Consider the following 21,533-nt stretch of genomic DNA (forward strand, 5'->3'; position numbering starts at 1 on the left):
AAGGTGCCCCTGCTGTCTTCTGAGGAAGATGCGTGTATGCCAAGGAGAGGGAGAGAGGAAATGAGACTCTGGCCTGTCGTGACCAGCAGCCCATATTGGCTTTGTCCCAGGCTCTGGCAGAAGGGGATTAGAAGAGTCAGTGCCTCCCCAGAATGGGAAATCACTCTGAGAAGGAGATCTTTCTTTTTTTAAAAGTAAACCTATTTCCTTTACCCTGTTTTCTTTCTGGGTATCATCTACTATCAGATCTGTCATTGTCCTAAAATGAACCTAAATGTGTCAGGAAAGCAAACCACAAACACCTGTAATAAGCCTCAAGTTGATATTTATGAATTTAACTTGCTCTCACCTGAGACTGTACACTCGGTACATGTTACTTATCTTAGAATTAAGTAGTGTTCAAACTAGAAGAATCTGTTCAGCTAGATTAGCTACATCGACCCCTTCCCCTTTTCTTAACTGATAAATCTGAGACCTGAAGTCTCATTGGAAGAAGTAAAGTAATATTCCTAGGGTCTCCCACACACCAAAAGTAAGCAGCAGAAGTCATAAAGGAAGCCTGAACTTCCTATTGCTGGATTATGTTGTGTTCCATGACTTTTTTTCTTAAGAAGCCTGTCTTTGAAAGTTCTCTTTGACAACATAAAAGACTGGCAAGAGAATGAGAAAACTCAGAAAACTCAAAACCCATCCACTTTATTCCCCATTAATATTGCCTTGTACTGTTGATGTCTGAAGATGAGATTTGATTCTTGGGATTATTTTTGGTCTTTCTTAACAAACCCCAGACCTCTAAGTATGGCAATCCTGCAGCTCAGTCACTTTCACTCTCGGCCATTTGAACCAGGTGGGCTGACAATACTTCATTCTACCCCATTCTGTCTTCGTCCTCACTGCTGAATTTGTGTTGGTCTAGGGCTTAGTGTTCTGCTGTGGAATAAGGCCTGGTTTAGAGTTATGCACTTGTCCTTTACTTACTGGGTCATTTTAGGTGAGTTATTGACATTTTTTAAGCCTTAGTCACTTCCACTGTAAAATGGGGATAATAATTTAACCACTTCCATAGGATCTTTACACTGAATAAGTTTTTTAAATGGTATAGGATGTGCTTAACAGACTAGTAGCTATTACTGTTATTCTTAACTTGAAGAGTAATAAAAAGGCTAATAATTTCAACTATCTATTCATAGCCTCATAATAAATCTCAATTTACTATTTAGGTCTAGCCTCCTTGGCAGAAAATACTGTAATAATAAAAATATAATGATCATAATTGACATTGGATCAGGCTTTACTGGTACAAAGTGTTAAGCATCTTCCATTATTTTGGACACTATCTCATATGATTTTCTATGTGGGAGTGTTTGCATACAAACTCAGGGAAATTATCTTACTAACACTAGATTTCATGAATTATTGTTGAATGTGTGTTGAGTGAATAATCAAGAATGTACACATAGTTACCCAATTATGCATTACGTACTGATACACATGACAGAATCAAACTATGGTAAGGCTCAGGACTATTACTCTGTGTAATTTCCCTTTTCTCAGAGTCTCTTACCTTATATGGATTGTGTTTGTATATTTCATAGATTAGCTGAAGCATGGCTTCAATCTCTGGCTTCCTTTTCCTCCGATGAATATATATATATATATATATCTGATACCATATTTTCGCATATATACTATTGAACATTTCCCCTGTTCTGATTGGGGCTTCTTTGGGAAGGTAAATCAGGGCTTTCTAAAACTATGTGCAGATAGATGCCCAGGAAGCATGTGCAATATACTTCTCCATGGCTAAGTGGATGTACAAAAGAGGGTGTGTGTGTGTGTGTGTGTGTGTGTGTGTGTGTGTGTGTGTGTGATTGACAGGTAATCATGAGAACCAAAGACCAGAACTGAGATATTTCAGAAGTCACAGAAAGGAATCTCAACTCTCACTTCCCATGCTGCACTATCCTCTCATCTTTTACCCTATGGTTGAATCCCACAGACTCCCCCTGCCTGGTGGGTGGCCTGAGCCAGCACCCCCTCTCTCACTGCTTTATCATTCCACATCACGCTGCCACTCAGAAGTAAGAGTGACACGTGTTCCACCCACCACTCCATCAGAAATTCAAAGCAGCTGCATCTCACAGCAGCTCTGGTGCTAAGAGTTAAGAAACCCGCCCTTTCAAAATTCAGTAAAGTCCTAATTTCTAGGATTCCCTTCTATTGTCTGATAGTACAGAGATTAACATGGTGTCTGCTTTCTTCAGTGTATGGTCCCAGGGATCATAGGAGTAGATTTGCAGTGTCAGCAGATCCCCATTAGTTTACAAATCCCCACCCAGCAGGGCATGGTCACCTTAAAGAATGGATGGAAAATATCCCCTTGCTATAATTAGGTTCAGCCCTGTGGCTTAACACCATCTTATTTGGCAATCTTTTTCTCTTGACATATTTAGTAATCACTCTAAGGGAGATTTATTGCACTGCTCATGGGAACAAACAATGCACTAAATATTACACATATGCGTGCTTTCAATACCACTCCTTTTCTAGTCTATTCTGAACCTTTTCCCAAACTCTTTCTTTTAACTCTTATCAAAACCCTCTTGTCTTTAAATCCCTCTTCATTCATCCCTCCTCCAAAATAACTGTTTACATTTTGAAAATTTTTGTAGTTAAGAATTCTTTTAATCAACAGACTGGGCCATGCTTAAAGAAAAATGCATGAAAACATACTTCCGCAGCTAAAAGCCGTTGAAAGACGTTTTGCTGACCATTACGCCCTAAACAAATTTAGCATATGGTTAGCGTTGTGAAAAGAGTCTCCTAGGTATCTCTAGGACACCGTGTGTGTTTTTGTGTATGTGTGTGTGAAATAAAAATGTTTTAGCCAAACATAATGCAATAAAGTGTTTTTTGGACCTGAGAGTTGGCCTGAACAGACATGGGGGAAGGGAAGACTGAGAATTAATATTCTCCATGCTAACTAACGGACTTTGACAGCTGGTAGCCTTCAGACATTTTTTTAAAAGTGTGATATTCTCTCACCCAGGCATATGCACAGCCTAGAACAAATTTGAGAGAAAATATTTTCTCTCAGAAACACTAATGAGAGAGTCCACTCAGTGCTAGGCACAGTCCTAGATGTACTTCTTGATTTATCACTTTACTACAGGTCTGCCACTGGCCTCATTTTGCAGATGCACTACATTTTTCACAGAGAAGGCAAAGACATGGTGATAACGGGCTGACAAGTTGAAATAGATGAACTAGGGACCAGTGCACCTCAAGCAGTCACATAATGCCATTTTAAGACTACCGTTAGCCCTGCTGCCTTAGCGCCACTGCCTCCCATCTGCATGCCCTCCACAAACCTGTTTTCTCATCTGTAAAATGAGTTGTTGAAAAGATTGAGGGTGTAAAACCCTGACACGTGGTAGTAGTTCACTGAAGCCCTTTACTCCTCCCACCACTACCTTATTTTCTCGTCTTAGAAGATTATACATATTTCTACTTAACTTGCAGGGCCAGAGCAGTAAAAGCACAAATTTTGGAATTAGTTGCTGGCAAAAACTCTCATTCTGGGCTGGGGATTTAGTTCGGTAGTGCACCGCCTGCCTGGCAAGCGCAAGGTCCTGAGTTCCATTCCTGGAACCACAACAAAAACTAACTCTCATTTAGATGCTGGCATTGCCAACCTCAAGGTGTATGGTGAAGGGCTAAGGGCACAGTTCTGATGCCAGGCTGTCTAGCATAGCCCCACTCTGCCTCTTACTATGTGTGACCTTGGGCAAGTGACTTGGCTTCTTGGTATCTCAGTTTCCTCATCTGTAAGATGAGACTAGTACTCATACCTACTTTGTTCTAAGGATTGAATGAGCTAATCTGTATAAAGGACACAGAACTGTACCTGGCATGTAGTAGGGACTGTTAGTCAGTGTTATTATTGTCATTTGCACTTCGGTGGCAGGTGCACAGTATCTGGCCAATAGCAAATGTGACATGGGATAGGATGTGTAGAGTAAATCTCATTGTGCTCCTTTAGCATGGTGCCCATGTAGCCCAGCCAGGCTCTTACAGATACAGATCCCTTCCCACCTATGCAGGCAAGGAATGCTAGATAATACAAAGACTGTCATGGTGAACATTTGTCTTTAAGGTAGAGGGTGATGGCATGAGGAGATTGTCTAGCTTCCTTGCTAACTGGCAGCAAGGAACTGGCCTGAGAGAATCTCCTCATTCAAAATTGCACCTCAGTTCACGTTTTACATCACATCTTCAAGAGCAAGATAGAGCAAGGGACCTAGATAAGATTTTCAAACAGTACAGAACAATTGGGTCACAAATAAAGAACATGTAAAAATAATTCTGATGCTTTAATGCAGTACATCTCAAACCTTAACTGCATCAAAATCCCCTGGTGGGCTTGTGAAAAGCCTGATCGCTAGGCTTTACCTCTGAGGTTCTGCTTTCCCAGGTCTGGGGTAGGATCTGGGAATTTTCATTTCTGACAAGCACTTGGGTTGTACTGATGCTGCTGGTTCAGGGCCACAATATGAAAACGACTCATCAAATGTTTATTTTGCATCCTTACTGCCTGTTTCTGATCTAAGATTATAGCATTTAATTTGAACTCTTTGGCTGAGTGAGGGAATGAAGGGGGGCGGGAGAGACCTATAGAGCTCATGCCACTTATTAATGTCTAATTTTTGGTAACAAACACTTACTGTCACTTTTTCTCCATAGTTGCATGCTGCTGTCACCAAGATCCAGGTTCCAAGGCCTGGTTTTAATTACACGTTTGCCCACATATGTATCCTGAATAACGATAAGACTTGCATTGTGGATGACATAATACACGTCCTGGAAGAGCTCAAGAATGCTCGGGCCACCAATCGGACCAATTTTGCTATCACATACCCGATCACTCACTTAAAGGACGGGAGGGCCGTGTACAATGGGCACCAGCTTGGAGGCGTTACTGTGCACAGCAAGGATCGGGTGAAATCTGCAGAGGCCATTCAGCTCACCTACTACCTACAGTCAATCAACAGTCTCAATGACATGGTGGCTGAGAGGTGGGAGTCCAGCTTCTGCGACACTGTCAGACTATTCCAGAAATCCAACAGCAAAGTCAAAATGTACCCTTACACATCCTCATCACTGAGGGAAGATTTCCAGAAGACCAGCCGTGTGTCAGAACGTTACCTGGTCACCAGCCTGATCCTGGTGGTCACCATGGCCATCCTCTGCTGCTCTATGCAGGACTGCGTCCGCAGCAAACCTTGGCTAGGCCTTCTTGGGTTGGTAACCATAAGCCTAGCCACTCTCACCGCGGCCGGAATCATCAATCTTACCGGTGGAAAGTACAATTCCACCTTCCTAGGAGTCCCTTTCGTCATGCTAGGTAATTACTGCCTTTCATTTGTCTCTTTTTTTCTAATAGTGGTGGCAACTGGGTTCCTAAAAGGCCAGGAATATAAATCTAACAACTTTGTTTCATTTATAGTGTCTTCATTTTGCCCAAAGGTCCTCAGACCAGTTCTACAAAGGGCTGGTCATTGAAAAGAAGCAACCTAATCTGGTAAATATGCCAGAAATCCAAAGATTTGCATTCTAGCCCTAGTTCTCCATGAAGTAGCTATGTGTATTTAGCACGTGTTAATCTCTTAGTTAATCCCAGTGTCTTAGTAGATGCTGAGACAAGGATTCATGTTCAAGTAGTTTATTTGGCAAGTGAACCCACGAAGCACCAGTGTAGGATAAGGAAGTGAGAAGGGAAGGCAGACAGTGCTGAGTATATTAATGATCAACTAACTTCTGGTTACCTATGGCACAGTCCCAGTGGAGACATTTGGGAGAACACACCTCAGGGGAGTTCTCCATGAGGAGTGATGAAGCTGGGCTATTTACCCAGATACCCTGGATGTGATTTTTTGAAGGCTGCTCCCCAGGGTAGTTAAGTCCTATCTACTACCAAGGAGGACTGAGCCCACCCCCGCAGCCAGCCAAAACCCCCAGCTGCCTCTGTGGTAAGGAGCATCGAGTGAGCTAGAGAATGGTATGTGGGTGGTCATATGAGTTAGGCACTGATGGTATCTGCTACCCTCAGTGTCCCCACTGTATAGATAGGATGAACGTGAATATCACACAAAAATTCACAATAAACGTATAAGAACTCTGAAAGCAACGTGTGGCACATCAGTAAGAAGTTTTTTTCCCTGTTCTTGCTTAGGACTCAGGAGAATGTTTTAAACTGATGGTGATGCTGTGCATCCAGCATATTGGCTCTTGGAAGTACTCAAATTCCCTGACAGAGATAATGGTCAAAAGAAAGCCACAGTGGTCTTAATGCTGGTTGCTATGTCCATCTGGTATTGAAGATGACATTCCCAGCAAGCCTGATGGCAGAGTTCTTGCAGGCCAAGGATTCAAGCAGTTAATTTACCCCTTCAATGGGGCAACTCTTCATCGATTCTTTTAGCAAGATGAAAATGTCATTTGGAATGAGATATTAAGATTATACATGAAGTGGCATTTTTTGTTGACTAGGAAAGAACCATGGTTGAGTTCATTAGTATGCCTGATGCCCTGTGGGAAAGAAAAGAATTTCCTCCAGAAATTCCAGCTGCATTATAGTTAAATAAGCAGGGCTGGTGAGGTTTCAAGGCCACACAGTTACATTCTGGTTCGATGCTCTGCAGCCTGTAAGAATTGAGACCTAGTCATAAAAACACACTAGTAGCTTTTGTGAGCATTGGGGCACTGTGGGGAGACTGCTGGATCTGTTCACTTGATGTTCTAAAAGCAACAGAGAAGGAGCCTGCTGTCCATCCTCCTCAGTTCAGCCAGTTAACCAGATAGCATAACTTGCTTCTTTAAAATAGCCCCAAGGCCGTATGGGTCAATTGTGGAATACAGCACTGTTCCTTAAAGAATGTGTAGGACCATTAGTAGCTTCTATGGGAACTTGAGTCAAGCTTTAAATTAGTAGGATGTTTTGCTCATGATTAGTCACATGCTTGAGTGCTTGGAAAGTGTTTTTTTTTTAGCTTTTCACTTTAAAAATAGTGTCCTTTGTTGTTCTTGCAGGAAGACGATAAACAGGAATAAGAAAAGGGTGTGGAACTGAAGGGAGATAGTAAGGTTTTAAGGGGAGAGAACAAAAATGTCAGAGCTGGAAAAAGGACTATTGGTGCTAACCTTATTACATTCCATGGTTGTTACGATCAGTGAGCTCAAAGCATGTCATTATGTTTAAGGCTTCTTAAAAATTAATTGTAGCAAGTACTATAAAATTGCAATTTTGAGAACTTCTTCAAATTAATTTTAAGTAAACTAAAATGGCAATGTTCAAACCTTCTTTAAGTTCACTAAGTGAAATGAAATTAAATACTCAAAACTTAAAACTTATGTTATAGAATAAATTACAAAGAACTTATATTTATACTTTTTAAAAAGAGTTTTAAATATTGTAAGTAAAAGTCAGTGCAAAAAAAGAATATGTTGCATGTGAAACATCAGTAGGAAGGTATTTTTTCCTGTTTTTACTGTGAACTCAGAAGAATATTTAAAAATGTCAGTGATGATGTGTTTCTTGTGTATTAACTCTTGGAGTCTGCAGGAATTCCCGGACAGAACACTAGTCAAAACAAAACCACAGCAGCCTTAACATCAGTTGCTCTATCTGGTAGTATTAGTGCAGGGAGGGAACTAAGAGATGGTAGGATGGAAATACATTGTTAGCAGCACAGTGTCTTTAAAAATCAAGTTGAGAAATAGTAATTCCACAACTCCACCAAGACAGAGTATCGCTGAACTTTACATCGTATTTCAACTCAGAAAAATCAAGCCTTTGCAGTGAAAGAGAACAAGCACCACAGGTGCCCAGTACTCCCTTTTTTGCAATTTGAGAGGAAAGTTCCATGCATTGATTTGATAACAGATTTCCCTGCTGGCAATCAGTGTGCAACCTTTCTGTACATTTTCAGCCCAAAGAGTTCTCAGATTACTTAGTCACAACATGAAAGAAGCTACATATTTTAGCAGCTAATACTCATTTGCAATAAGTACTTTGCATGATGTAATGGGTGCTTAAATATGCTCACAAAGCTACCAGTGTCAGGATTTAGGATGGTTGCCCTTATGGATTCCTTAGGTAAATTCTTCATTATTAGAGTATGCTTGTAAAACAGAATATAAGGAAGAGCAGGTTGGTAAATATTGTATTCAAGGCCAATGTTTAACTCTGCTTTTGTTGACTGATTTAAGATGCCAATAAGTATTTCAATAATCAACAAGAAATGCAGTGCTAAGGGTTTTATACTATAAGTCAGTTAATTTTCTAATGCTTAAATTTGCCTGCCTGTCTTGGTTACTTTTCTCTCGTTGCTGGGACAAAATACTTTTCGCCCAAAATTAAGGAAGGAAAGGTTTATTTCACTTACAGTTTGTGGAGCTTTCAGTCCATACTTGGCAGGTTATAAGGCAGAGAGGCACATGGCAGAGGGCTACAGCTCATGGCGGCAGAACACAGCAAAAGCAACAAGCACACAAGGGAGGAATGGCAGCGAGCAGCCTCTTCCTTTCCCTTACGTATGCAAACTATCCACCCCAGGGCGGGTGTAGCTCTCACACCCATAATCAATCAAACTCTAAAAGCCTGCCCCATGACCGCATGAGGCTTTGGGGGAACACCCAGACACAAGCCATAACACTGCCCTAAACAAAGTCACTGTGCTTAATCTAAGCACATCTAAGCAAAACTTCTTAAGTTAGTATGTCATATAAATATAATATCAAATAAATGCAAATACATATAGCCTCATTTGGAAGAAAAAGTACCTGGGAAAAAGTCTCAAATATAGACATTTCCTTAGCTGTCAATAGGTCTGTAATGTGATAAATATTATAGATTTAAAATTCAACAAACTAAGCATTCTCAGTGCAATGCTGGTCACATAAGGCCAAATTCAGTCAAATGCCAAAATGGCAATAGATTTAGAATGGAAAAATTTTAAGACCATGTGTTTCAAGCAGTGCTAACCTGACAGAATTCCAGAAGAGGAATGAATGTGGATAAACTCTGAGAGCTCACCATAATGGGATGTGATTGTGTGTTTTTAGCCAACATGATACGTGACATCTCTGGCAAGAAGAATATATCCTACACGGATGAATCATTTTGGCAATGATGTAAGCACAGATACATCATGATTTAGAATGTTTTTAATCAGTGTCATGTATATTAGACAATCCCACTTCTGCTAAAACCTCTATCCAGATGAGTCAGATCAGTTTATTTAGAGCTAAAATCCTAAAAGGTCTGCAGTATTATAAATCCTCATTGACATTTTTTAGTTACTATAATTTGGAAAAGAGCTTATTTGGTCTATACCTCTTATTGTACATGAAATAATATCCCTTCTTCCCAAACTATATTGATATGAGGTAGTGAGGTAGTTGAAGTGTCATTTGTAAACACATGACATTCACTTTAATCTGTTATGAAAGTCCTTTCAAAGGAGGAAAATTTATACCATTATTCTCCAGTTGGATATGATTTAACAGATTGGCATGGGTTTTGTGTGTACAAGCTCTTACAAAGCTTAATATTTCTACAGCTTTGCTGATCAGACACAAATCAAGAAAGAAATGGAATGTTGGAGACTATAGAAGGAAGGCTTTCTTCTTTGTACATACAGAAAAGTTCTTTCATATACATTCTATGCTGCTAAGAGGGGAGAAGTGAAGTCAGACTGATAGCTTGAGTATTATTTCTATATGGTAATGTAACCATATGAGATCCTTTATCAAGATACAAGAACTCTGGACATTAGATGAGCTGAAAATTACTCTTCAAGCCTATTTCAAATGTTTGGAAATTTTGAGGAAGTCCAATGTCAAATCCAATGCGCCCCTTTTTCCTTCTGAATTATCCAAACAGGCCACTCAGATTCAAGGATGTAGAAGGAAGAAGGGATGTGGATTAAATGCTAAGAGGAGAATAAAAGCAGAGAAATTTGGGTTCTTTCCACTGTATATTCTGTTATTTGCATTTTTATACAAGACCAGATTGGTTTTAATTCTCCAAGAATTTGTTTTCATATGATGCCACTTATAAAATAATGTAGTTTATGAAACTTATAAAAAGAAAGGGCAAAAGTTCTTGTGCAAAATTTTAATTCAAACTGAAAACTTAGAACTGTTCAGTATTTTTACTTGACCTTAAGTACACATAAATGATTTTTTAATTCTCATATACAGTATTCCTAAAGTCATGAGAAACATATGGGAAAATAGCCAGATAATAATATGAAATTTCCAGCGTCTAACATTTTTTGACCTAAAAAATTGGTACCAATGTCCAATCATTTTGAATTACAAAAATAGTAGTTTCACATGATTCAACCTAATATGTTATTGTAGAAATCCATTATTTGCAATAATATGACAATGTGCATGATGGAGTAGATTAGAATAATATGGAAATATTCAGCCTAGATGTAAGTCAGTAATATTAAGTAGTTTCTAGAAGGTTCTTGTTTGCCTTTTTATATATCTTGTTTAAATTACGACAGTAATTCCACACAATATTTTCAAGGTTTGTTTCCTATCTTTGTAATGGTCCTTGCATGTATGGGATGAATTTACAAGGTTGTGTAATCTAATTTTGTGATTACTTCTCATCCTTTTATCTTATGCTCTACCAATCATATTATAAGGAAAATAGGTTTGGGGAGATAGGACAAAACAGTCTCATAGTTCTGTTCAAAACCATAATCTAAAATAAGACCAGGACTAAGAGTGCAGGTCTAGAGACAAGGATTAGATTAGGCAGAAGAATGAAAGGGGGCTTTTTTTCTTTGACCAAAGTGGCTTATCTATCTGGTATTACCCAGGGAATGGTGGAGTGGTGAGTCCATGAAGGTCAGGAATCAGGAGGCAACATCAGGAGACTGAGCCAATAAAAACAGAACGTAAGGGAAAACATCTCATGTCTACATTTGGACCAGAACTCAGAAAGTTACAGCTGGGTAGCCTTGACCAGATGGATCGATAGGAGCTCACAACCCAAACAGATTCATAGACATGCAATTATTGTCAAAGAAATCCTGCATTTCACCAAGAATTTACTTCTTTACTAGCCAAGAATCAAAATGTACAAAGATAAAACCCAAGAGTAATTCTAGTCCCTTTTCTACATTGACTGGTGTAGCAGCACTAACACTTTTCTGCCTCATCAGTAAAAAAAAGTTCATGTCAGCCTGCTATTCATCTTGTGTGTGCATAATCTTTGTACATAATATATATTAGATACATTTGATATCATATGTAATTACCTATTATATATTTATATGTATAGAATGTATTTATAAAATATATTATGCAGTATAGTCTGAATGTTTACATAAAAGTACTATGTATTTATATATTATGTAGTATTCATTCAAACATTTTATATATAAATATATAAATAGGTTTGAATAGGATATGCCATATATACATATACAGTGCTTATATATTATGTCTGTCTTATGTATGAAAAGTTATTGCACAGTGACTATAGCGTACTATGGGGCATGTTTCTGCACACTGATTTCATACAGTGCATATATATATATATATATATATATATATAAAATATCTAAATACTTTGTCTTTAAAAAAGAAAGGTTAGCAAATTTCTTTCTTGAGCTTTAATTTGCAGCTGCTCAGTAAAAAAAAAAAAAAACATTTCTAAGATTCAAACCCAATACCATGATTAAAATAATCAACATGTGTCAAGTCTCTAGTAGAAAGAATAAGATGTGTATATTTCCCCTGATGTGAGCATCTGTTTTTACTTAAGCAGAGTACAGCTTTACTCTAACTCTTAACTCTGAGACAAAACAGGCTGTGATAAACCAAACAATTCCACTTATAAAGTAAATGTTTATAGCTGGCAAAGTGCAAATGTAACCCAATTAATGAACTTCTCTCTGAAAATAGATGTTATTCAATTCATATATATATATATATATATATATATATATATATATAATCTAAAAACAAAAATCTTGAATTTATGTGGATGTCACTGAATGAAAAGCATTTTATAAACATGAGCTACTTAGTGAAGCTCGTCTAAGAATAAAATATGTTGTCAGCAGACTTTGCTCATCCATTATGCTCTATGTATTTTCAAGAAGAATGTAGTCATTTTATGTCCGTATATGAAACTTGGCACCGCCCAGGCATGCTATAAATGGCTATGTTGTCTCATATTAACTGTTTTCATACTGAAACTGAAAGATTGTCCATCAGTGAGCCATTTCATTTCACCTCATCTACTCAGCCAGTCCTCACTTTCAGAAACTCAAGCTGAGGAAATCCTGCTAGTGGGGCAGGGGTGAAAACATGAGGCATATCCAAAGGCGTCAGTCAGCCTCTGTTGTATTGGTATGGACTGAAGAAATATCAGACCTAACAAAATCCAGATATACAAATTAGATCAATTTGCTAATGACTATTCATTACCAAAACAAACAAACAAATAAACAACAAAAAAGATCACCCAGCCAGCCTCTGATAGCAAAACCAATAAAGAAGTTTAAGGTATGATTCATGTAATGAAAAGCTTTCCAGAAGCATATCTATGGATAAAGTTAAGTTAATTTTCAACTATTTATTGGTGGATTCCTGCCTCAGTGGACTATAAACAACCCTGAAAGCTTTGGCCAGACCCCAGAAAAGAGTTTGGGTGAGAATGAGATTAATCTGTGAATATGCCTGAGAGTTACCCCAGGTAACTGAAGAATTAGCTAGTTTCGTGTCTTTCACCATTAGTGTTATCATCTGTGCTGTTTTTTCTCTTTATTAATTCTAAATCCTGAGAGTTAATTGCACATACAGATAAAAAAGAACTTTGGAAAAAAAATTAGCTTACATCCTTTAATATTTGATTATACTAGTCGATAATCCCAGATTCTACTGCTAATAAAATTAATAAAAGCAGTTTTCTTTTCTAAAAAAAAACACACTTCTGGTACAAATTATGTCTGAACATTCGTAAAGAGCTTTACTGACCTTAGCTAAGACCTGGCTAAATGCCCATGTTTCCTCAAAGCAGTCATTCATGAATAATTAGAACTTGGATCTGTGTGTGTGTATCTTGACACATACTGATTACGCATGTGTTCCTATGCATGTAACAATATGGACATGCAGTGTGACAAAAATAGAAACAAATGCCTGAATGTGCTTTTAAAAGACAAGCAAATGCTTTCAAAGCCTCTTTATCTTTATAATTTGATAGAATAAGTATATGTTGTTTAACCTTTTTTTTTTTTTGCCACTCCTCAGCCTTGTACTATGACTGTAAGAGAAAAAACACCCTGGAATGTTGATGGTTTCTCACATTCTCACTTTGACACATACAGTCTATTACCTCAAGGTCTCAGGCTGATTTTCCCCTTTGATAACAAGTTGTGACTCTCATTACCACCATAGTGCCCTGGTTGTCAAGGTCAAAATTAGTTGGGAACTTCATGTTTAGATAGCATCCCCATGCCTACCCTTGTGAGCTCTGCTACCAGGGGATACTTGTCAACAGCCCTGAGGCAGATATCGCAAGTGATGCTTTGTATCAATGACATGGGCCTCTTAGATTTAATGGAGAAGCTTATGCAGCTCCTACTTCATAGAGAATTTTTTAAAGCAAACAGCATTATTTTTGCTTTTAAAACACCTTTGCAGAACAAGGGAAATGGTAGTCAAACTTCTGGAAAGTACCCCAGTTTACAGGTAATGTTTGTCTGTATCTGAAAGATTTGGCCTCAGAGTCCTGCCTTCTAGATTCCAGCTCCAAAGTTGGAGGGTCCGGTGGATGTTAGTGATGCTAAAGAGGAAACCTACCCTCTTGAGGGAGCAGAGTAAAAAGGAACAGAAGCTACCAAAAGCTTCCTCCTCTGCCTTTCCTAGACTCTGATTTGCCCAGTTTCTTAGTGCATGTGAAAGATAATGCCAGCGCTGGCTAGAGGAAAAACTGATGAAGTTACTCTGTGAAATTTTCCTACCTGCTATGTACTCTTCGCTCCTTACTCATCCTCAATCTCAGTCCCATTTCCCAGACCTAAGTGTTTCAATACACTACTGGTCCAGAGGAGTTCACATTTGAAAGTACTGTATAGCTTTGAAGGTCTAGACCAAAAGGAATGCAGCTGTAATTCTAGGCAGAGTAGGTACTAGAGCAGGGGGCAGGGTGTTCCTCTCATCCTAGGGTTTTTGGAATGTGTCTCTCTTTGAATCCAGGCCAGGAAACAAAGTCCCTATAGTTTGGCTTCCCTTTTGGGTAAGAGACGAAGCTCTTCATAAATACCGGGCTGTGAGCTGGGTCTAGTACCAGGCAGGCACTCTAGCCTGTTAATCCCTGAGAGGTACCCACAGCTCAACTGGCACTCATCCCTCCCTCAACTGACTGAGCTACAGGAAGGAGGCCCAGTTATGGCATCAGCAATTGTCCCAGAAATGCAAAGGGTATAGGCATTGGCCAGAAAGGTGGGGCTTAAAAACCAAAAACCTGCACTATTTGGAATTGGGGAAGGGGTCCTTGGTGGCAAGTTCAAGGGTGGCTGGCAAAGCTTCCTCATTCTTCTCTGAGGGTACACACACACACACACACACCTAGCAAGAGAAATAAAGGAAAGATACTGTTTCCAAAAAATCCTAAGAATAAAATTGAAATTCTCTTTGATGCTTCCCCTAGAGTTCGATTCCTGGTTCCGGAAGAAAAGACAAAAAAAAAAAAAAAAAAAAAAAAAAAAAAAAAAAAAAAGATGCTTCCCCTAGAATTAAAAACATACGCAAGAAGAGTCAGGACTTGATAAAAAAGATCCAACAGTATAAGGGTGGGCATTTAAAATGCAGCAGTAGAATTCAGTAGACAAGTTTACAGCCTACTTCCACCTTTCCTTGAATTTGATTCTTTTCATCCTGAACTCATGCGCCTCACTCTTGTCAACTAACAGCTCTTAACTCCAATTCCTTTTCTCAGTCAGCTTCTAAGATTATTCAACAGTAAGGTAAGAGCTGGACTTTTATTCTATTTTCCAACAAGAGTCAGGGTCAAATAATTTCATAAAACATTATACTGCTTTTAAAAATGATGGCCAAAAAATGTAATTCAAATTTTACTGTATGATTAATTCTAATTCTGCTATATACATTCTTATTTTCTTAACATATTTGACTCAGTCCTAAAGCCTTGTTTAAATTTTTTCCAGCAAATAAATACCATTGTAAAAAAGCATTTGCTATTTTCAGCAATCTCTTGAAGGGTGTTTTGCCTTCCAAAGTTATTTGGTCTACATGGGCCAATATAAAATGCTCAACATTGTTTCCTCAGGGTGCTGACACCTCAAGGTATTAATCTTCTTTTTACCCTTATTGTCAACGGATGGTTTACTTTTAATCAAAGGTCAGTTGGTCCCTCTTAAGACCACAGTGGAAACAGGTTACAAAGTCTTCCCTCCTGAAACTAGATGCTAACTACCTAAAATAGGGGCCATGATGCTAGTTATCAAATCAACAGTCTTGGCCTGCTCTCTAAAAGTGGTTGTAAAGTGGAACCCAGTAAATTAAGATAGGAGATGTGATTGAAAAACACAGACAGTGTTTAAAAATTTCACAGAAAAAAGGTGCTTTGCACTAATCCCCCTCAAAATACTTCCCCTCACTTCAAACACATTTATCCCATTATCCTTGCCACATTCTGAAGCAATTCTGAAAGTCTTCTTGCGTGAGTGTCTTCTGTTGCGCTGTCACAGCTGCCTTGATGTTCTGAGTCAATTCAAAACATTTACCGTTCATGGTCATTTTGACTTTGGGGAAGAGCCAGAGGTGGCATGGTGCCAGATCCGGTGAATAAGGTGGACGAGGACGCACGGTAATGTTTTTATGAGCCTGCTTGTTCATTGAACGGCACTTGGCAGCAGCATTCACCTTACTGTTGATCACACCTCATAAAGACACAAAGAAGACTTCCAGAACTGCTTCTGAAAGTGACAAGAATGGTAGAATATGTGTGTTTGAAGAAAGGGGGAGTAATTTGAGGGAGATCAGTAGCAATGTGTCTTTTTCCACAATGCATGTTTTTAATTTAAACATTCTCTATATATTTTGATCACTCATTGTAGATGTCAAATTCAGGAAGCTGGCCCATCTCATTACTATGAAGTGGTCATCCAGGTTTGAGGCTAGGACTTCAAAATAAGGCTATAAATACCAGCCTGGGCACAAGGGAAGATGTGTGCTCAGTTTATTGTACACACAAGATAACAGTGACTCACTTCACTCACATTACACTTGGCTGGAGATTTTAAATTCCTTTTTAAAAACAAGACTATTGTGCCACAGGGTAAAGATTTTATTAACCTTAATAATGGGATTGAATATGCCAAGGCATGGAAGCAGAAAATTAGATCTGTTGATCCCAGTGCCAAGACAGGAGTTATCAAATGCCACACTAAGTTATTTTGGTGGGCTTTCCAATGTTACAAAGGCCTGAAAATGCAGAAAGGCACAGCAAGGAAGTGTCTGGCTCCAACCAGGAGAAGCAGCAGATGACCCACTAAATCTCCCAAGAAGCAGAACTGTGTCAGAACATGGATACTTACTATACTTCTCCTGGTCCAGTATCACTGGAATACTAACCAATGAGGCAAAAGCATTAAGCAGTTAAAGGAAGAGGCGACTATCCTGGCTCTCTCCTACATAGGCCACTGCCAAATAGTGTGGAGAAGCCAGCAGAGTCACTGCCTGTTTGATCCGTCATCTATAAACAACCAAAATTGGTCAGCCAAATCCTAAAGACAAAATGCAAGTCATGCAGATTCAACCTGAATTCAAGTTTTTAACAATAACAGAGAGTTCATGAGTCTTGCTCTCTGTGTACATCCTTCCCTCTTTCCTCTTCACTCAAATGTGTTCCTATTTATTTTGCTTTCCCATTTCTCAGATTTATTTCTTCCTGCCCTGATTCTTAGAGGAGAAAAAAAAGGCTATGATTTAGTTTTATCTCAAGACTCAAACTAAATATAGTACCTCTTCTCACCAAAGCCCTCCACTTGGGCAGTTTTTAAAGAATTGATAGGATGTTGACTCAGAACCCTCTGCCCTGCTGTTCTCTGTATTGACCCCCAGCCAGATGTGAGGAGATTGCAAGCAAAATGATGATTGCCCAGGCATCTTCCCTGGAGTATTCCACCAACCAAACAGTGCCCCAGATCCTATTGTATTGATGCATATAATTCTCAATAGACACAGGCACAAGTTTACATGGCTTTCTATAGGCAGAAGCTTTCTTAAGCCAGAAGGGAACATGAAGATCCGAGCTCCTCTAGCTGCCCTATCACTATTAACACTTAGTGTTCACTGAAACGCAGATCTATCTCCCCAAAGGAGAAATCACTGGCATTAACAAACCTCTCACCACCAGGCCTCGTCATTCTCACAATCCAGTAGCCCCCATGATCAAGTTGATTCTCCTCTTCAAAAAGATTGGTTCTTTAAACTTTTCCTCTGGTTTTTTTCTGCTCCCTCAGGTCATGGATTATATGGGACTTTTGAAATGTTATCCTCCTGGAGGAAAACTAGAGAAGACCAACATGTTAAAGAGCGAACTGCAGCGGTCTATGCAGACTCCATGCTCTCCTTTTCTCTCACCACTGCCATGTACCTGGTCACCTTCGGCATAGGGGCCAGCCCTTTCACGAACATTGAGGCAGCCAGGATTTTCTGCTGCAATTCCTGTATTGCAATTTTCTTCAACTACCTCTATGTACTCTCGTTTTATGGTTCCAGCCTTGTGTTCACTGGCTACATAGAAAACAATTACCAGCATAGTATCTTCTGTAGAAAAGTCCCAAAGCCTGAGGTACTGCAGGAGAAACCGGCATGGTATAGGTTTCTCCTGACCGCCAGATTCAGTGAGGACACAACTGAAGGCGAGGAAGTGAACACTTACGAGAGTCACCTATTGGTATGTTTCCTCAAGCGTTATTACTGTGACTGGATAACAAACACCTATGTCAAGCCTTTTGTAGTCCTCTTTTACCTTATTTATATTTCCTTTGCCTTAATGGGCTATCTGCAGGTCAGTGAAGGGTCAGACCTTAGTAACATCGTAGCAACTGCGACACAAACCATTGAGTACACTACTGCCCAGCAAAAGTACTTTAGCAACTACAGTCCTGTGATTGGGTTTTACATATACGAGTCCATAGAATACTGGAACACTAGTGTCCAAGAAGATGTTCTGGAATACACCAAGGGGTTTGTGCGAATATCTTGGTTCGAGAGCTATTTAAATTACCTTCGGAAACTCAATGTAACCACTGGCTTGCCTAAGAAAAATTTCACAGACATGTTGAGGAATTCCTTTTTGAAAGCACCCCAATTTTCACATTTTCAAGAGGACATAATCTTCTCCAAAAAGTACAATGATGAGGTTGATGTAGTGGCCTCCAGAATGTTTCTGGTGGCCAAGACCATGGAAACGAATAGAGAAGAACTCTATGACCTCTTGGAGACACTGAGAAGACTTTCAGTCACCTCCAAGGTGAAGTTCATTGTCTTCAATCCGTCTTTTGTGTACATGGATCGATATGCCTCCTCTCTGGGAGCCCCCCTGCACAACTCCTGCATCAGTGCTTTGTTTCTGCTCTTCTTTTCAGCATTCCTGGTGGCAGATTCTCTGATTAATGTCTGGATCACTCTAACAGTTGTATCCGTGGAGTTTGGAGTGATAGGTTTCATGACATTATGGAAAGTAGAACTGGACTGCATTTCTGTGCTATGCTTAATTTATGGAATTAACTATACAATTGACAATTGTGCTCCACTGTTATCCACATTTGTTCTGGGCAAGGATTTCACAAGAACTAAATGGGTTAAAAATGCCCTGGAAGTGCATGGGGTAGCTATTTTACAGAGTTACCTCTGCTATATTGTTGGTTTGATTCCTCTTGCAGCTGTGCCTTCAAATCTGACCTGTACACTGTTCAGGTGCTTGTTTTTAATAGCATTTGTCACCTTCTTTCACTGCTTTGCCATTTTACCTGTGATACTGACTTTCCTGCCACCCTCTAAGAAAAAAAGGAAAGAGAAGAAAAATCCTGAAAACCGGGAAGAAATTGAGTGTGTAGAAATGGTGGATATTGATAGTACCCGAGTGGTTGACCAAATTACAACAGTGTGACGGTGTCTGCTTGGTATATTTTCACCCTAGGTCTTACCAAGAGCAAAGAGATTATGTTACTGAAACAGCTAAATTCAAGGTTGTTCCCTTTTTAAAGGATAAAAAGGTATTACAAAAAGTAAAGGAGAAGGGGGTAATTGGCATGGAATATTTTCAATCTTTAAAACAAAAGAGTTGTTGAAGAATTCACACACACACACACACACACACACACACACACACGCACACACACACGCATGCACCCTTAGGAGACTTATAGTCTCTTAAGCTAAGATCAAATAGAAGAAAGCTTATTAACAGGCAGGATCCCATTTTATCCACACTGCAGATGTTGCTGGTATTGTGATAAAAGCAACTGATTGAAAGGTCAGCTGCCAAGGCAGAAATAGCTTTAAGCATTATTCAAACAACAAGGCTTTCAAAACTTCCCCAGAGCAGCAACTGTAGTCAGTGTCTGTGGTTTGAGGGCTTGGCTGTCTCACCTAACTACCCAACACCTAGGGAGATGTTTGTGAAAATTCTGACCAGCAAAAGCAAGCCAAAACTTCAGAAGCAGACAGAGTGGCCATCACCCATGAAGTGAAATAGAATAACCCAAAATTCACCTGGGTGAGGCATTTTCATTGTCTAAAATGAATTTATCATGTTCCCCATTGATATACTTTTAACATTTGTGTAGTTCAGTTAATACACCTAAAAATCAATGCCAGCTTGAGCATTACAGAATTGGGGCAATTCTATTTTGGAATATCTTGTCACTTATCACCAAATGGGCCTGCTTTATTAGTTACAGCTCTTGGCAGGATGCTCTAGGGACATAAAACCACAGTGCCAACCCCAAATACCTGGCGTGATAGAGAAAAGCAGGTGTCCACTTGAACCTAGGGACAGTGTCTCCATTTTAACAGCAACAACAACAAAAGCCAGCTGGTACAGCTGTTTGTGGTTTGGCCCTACACGCATTTTTGCATGGATGCCCAGAAACAACATCTGCCCATATGTAGATGAGGATGGGGAGAGAAGCACTGCGATAGTTATTTGCCATACATGCCAACTTGTAGTACCAGTGTGCTTTTGTTATGGGACATGACTTCTCAGGAATTGAAGAAGGGAAAAAAGATCTTTACTGAGTCTAAGTCCTGACACTGAGAAACTTTATGAAAGGGCAAGGAGATAAAGAGCCAAAAAAGAAAAAAGATGGAAATTACCAGGGAAAATAGTCACCAATGCAGATCTATTAACAACAGCAGTCAAACTTTCCTGCTAAATTGGCTATCCCTCGCCTTCTTTATCCCCCAAGACACCTTTTTGATGTCATTCTACTTTACTACAAGGCCCTTCTGTACATTAACAAGCCTGGATATTTATATGTTGACTTGCAAAATCAACAGGGGAAATTGTTCATAGGTCTAAACACAAATGTTTTGTTCTGAAGAGAATTAGTATATTGCCACAGACCCCTGCATTTCTTTAAATCTATAGAAATGAAACTAAAACCTGGTGATAGTTGAGGCAAACATCTACAGTATTTCCCTCTTGTAGAGATGTGGCTTCTTTAGACATCAATAGCGGTAAGCATGTCCCAAAAGCATCTTACCTTTTGGCGCTTAGCAGAGGTACTGTGTGACTTCCCCATCATCTTCCTCAGAGGAAACCAACACCTAGAGGAATAAAGTGACACACCCAGGTCACACCACTAGAGAAATCTCATCATTTTAGCATGTCTATGACAGGGCATGTCGATATTAGGTTTTCTCCTAAGACAGATTACCCCCCTTGAAATACATTTCTAAGACAGGAACCTAGGGCTTTATTGCCACTGGGCAGACACTTTTTAAATGTTTGGGATAAAAATGTTTGGGATTTCAGTTTACCATTGTCGTTCTAAGTAGCAAAAAAAAACCCAAATGATTCAGATGTAACCACAGCAAGTACAAACCTGTGCTTTCTATTTCATGTACTGTTGTCCACACAGCTCTAAATACATGTGCAGGGGGTCATAGCTAGTGCATTACACACTTGTTCAGTCTCCCTTGCAGACACACTAAGTGATCATACTAACGTGTTACACACTCAACAAGAAGATAATGAGCTTTAATCCAAGGACAAGTATAGTCCTCACAAAAGGGCGAGTTTGCATAATAGACCTTCAATCAATTCTCTCTCCTAGGGGCTTGCAACTAGGTTATTATTTATAAAACACAACTGAAGAGGGGATTGGTTTTATTCTTAAATCATATGTTGCTAAATCATTTTCTGAACAGTGTGTTCTAAATCAGCCATTGATTTAGTGTCAGCC

General features: G+C 39.3%; 1 protein-coding gene across 1 annotated transcript in view; it reads left to right on the top strand.

Moving 5' to 3' along the window:
• The window catches only part of Ptchd1 (patched domain containing 1), a 51,456-nt gene extending 32,115 nt beyond the window's left edge, over positions 1-19,341 (top strand). Inside the window, exons 3-4 of the mRNA XM_005407829.2 lie at positions 4,744-5,404; positions 17,580-19,341. Of these exons, the coding sequence (XP_005407886.1) occupies positions 4,744-5,404; positions 17,580-19,234 (2,316 nt within the window). The 3' untranslated portion in view covers positions 19,235-19,341. The remainder of the gene's footprint in view (positions 1-4,743; positions 5,405-17,579) is intronic.
• The last annotated feature ends 2,192 nt before the right edge of the window (positions 19,342-21,533 follow it).

This window comes from Chinchilla lanigera, unplaced genomic scaffold (assembly GCF_000276665.1).
Source record: "Chinchilla lanigera isolate Chin_1 unplaced genomic scaffold, ChiLan1.0 scaffold00108, whole genome shotgun sequence".
NCBI classification, from domain to species: domain Eukaryota; kingdom Metazoa; phylum Chordata; class Mammalia; order Rodentia; family Chinchillidae; genus Chinchilla; species Chinchilla lanigera.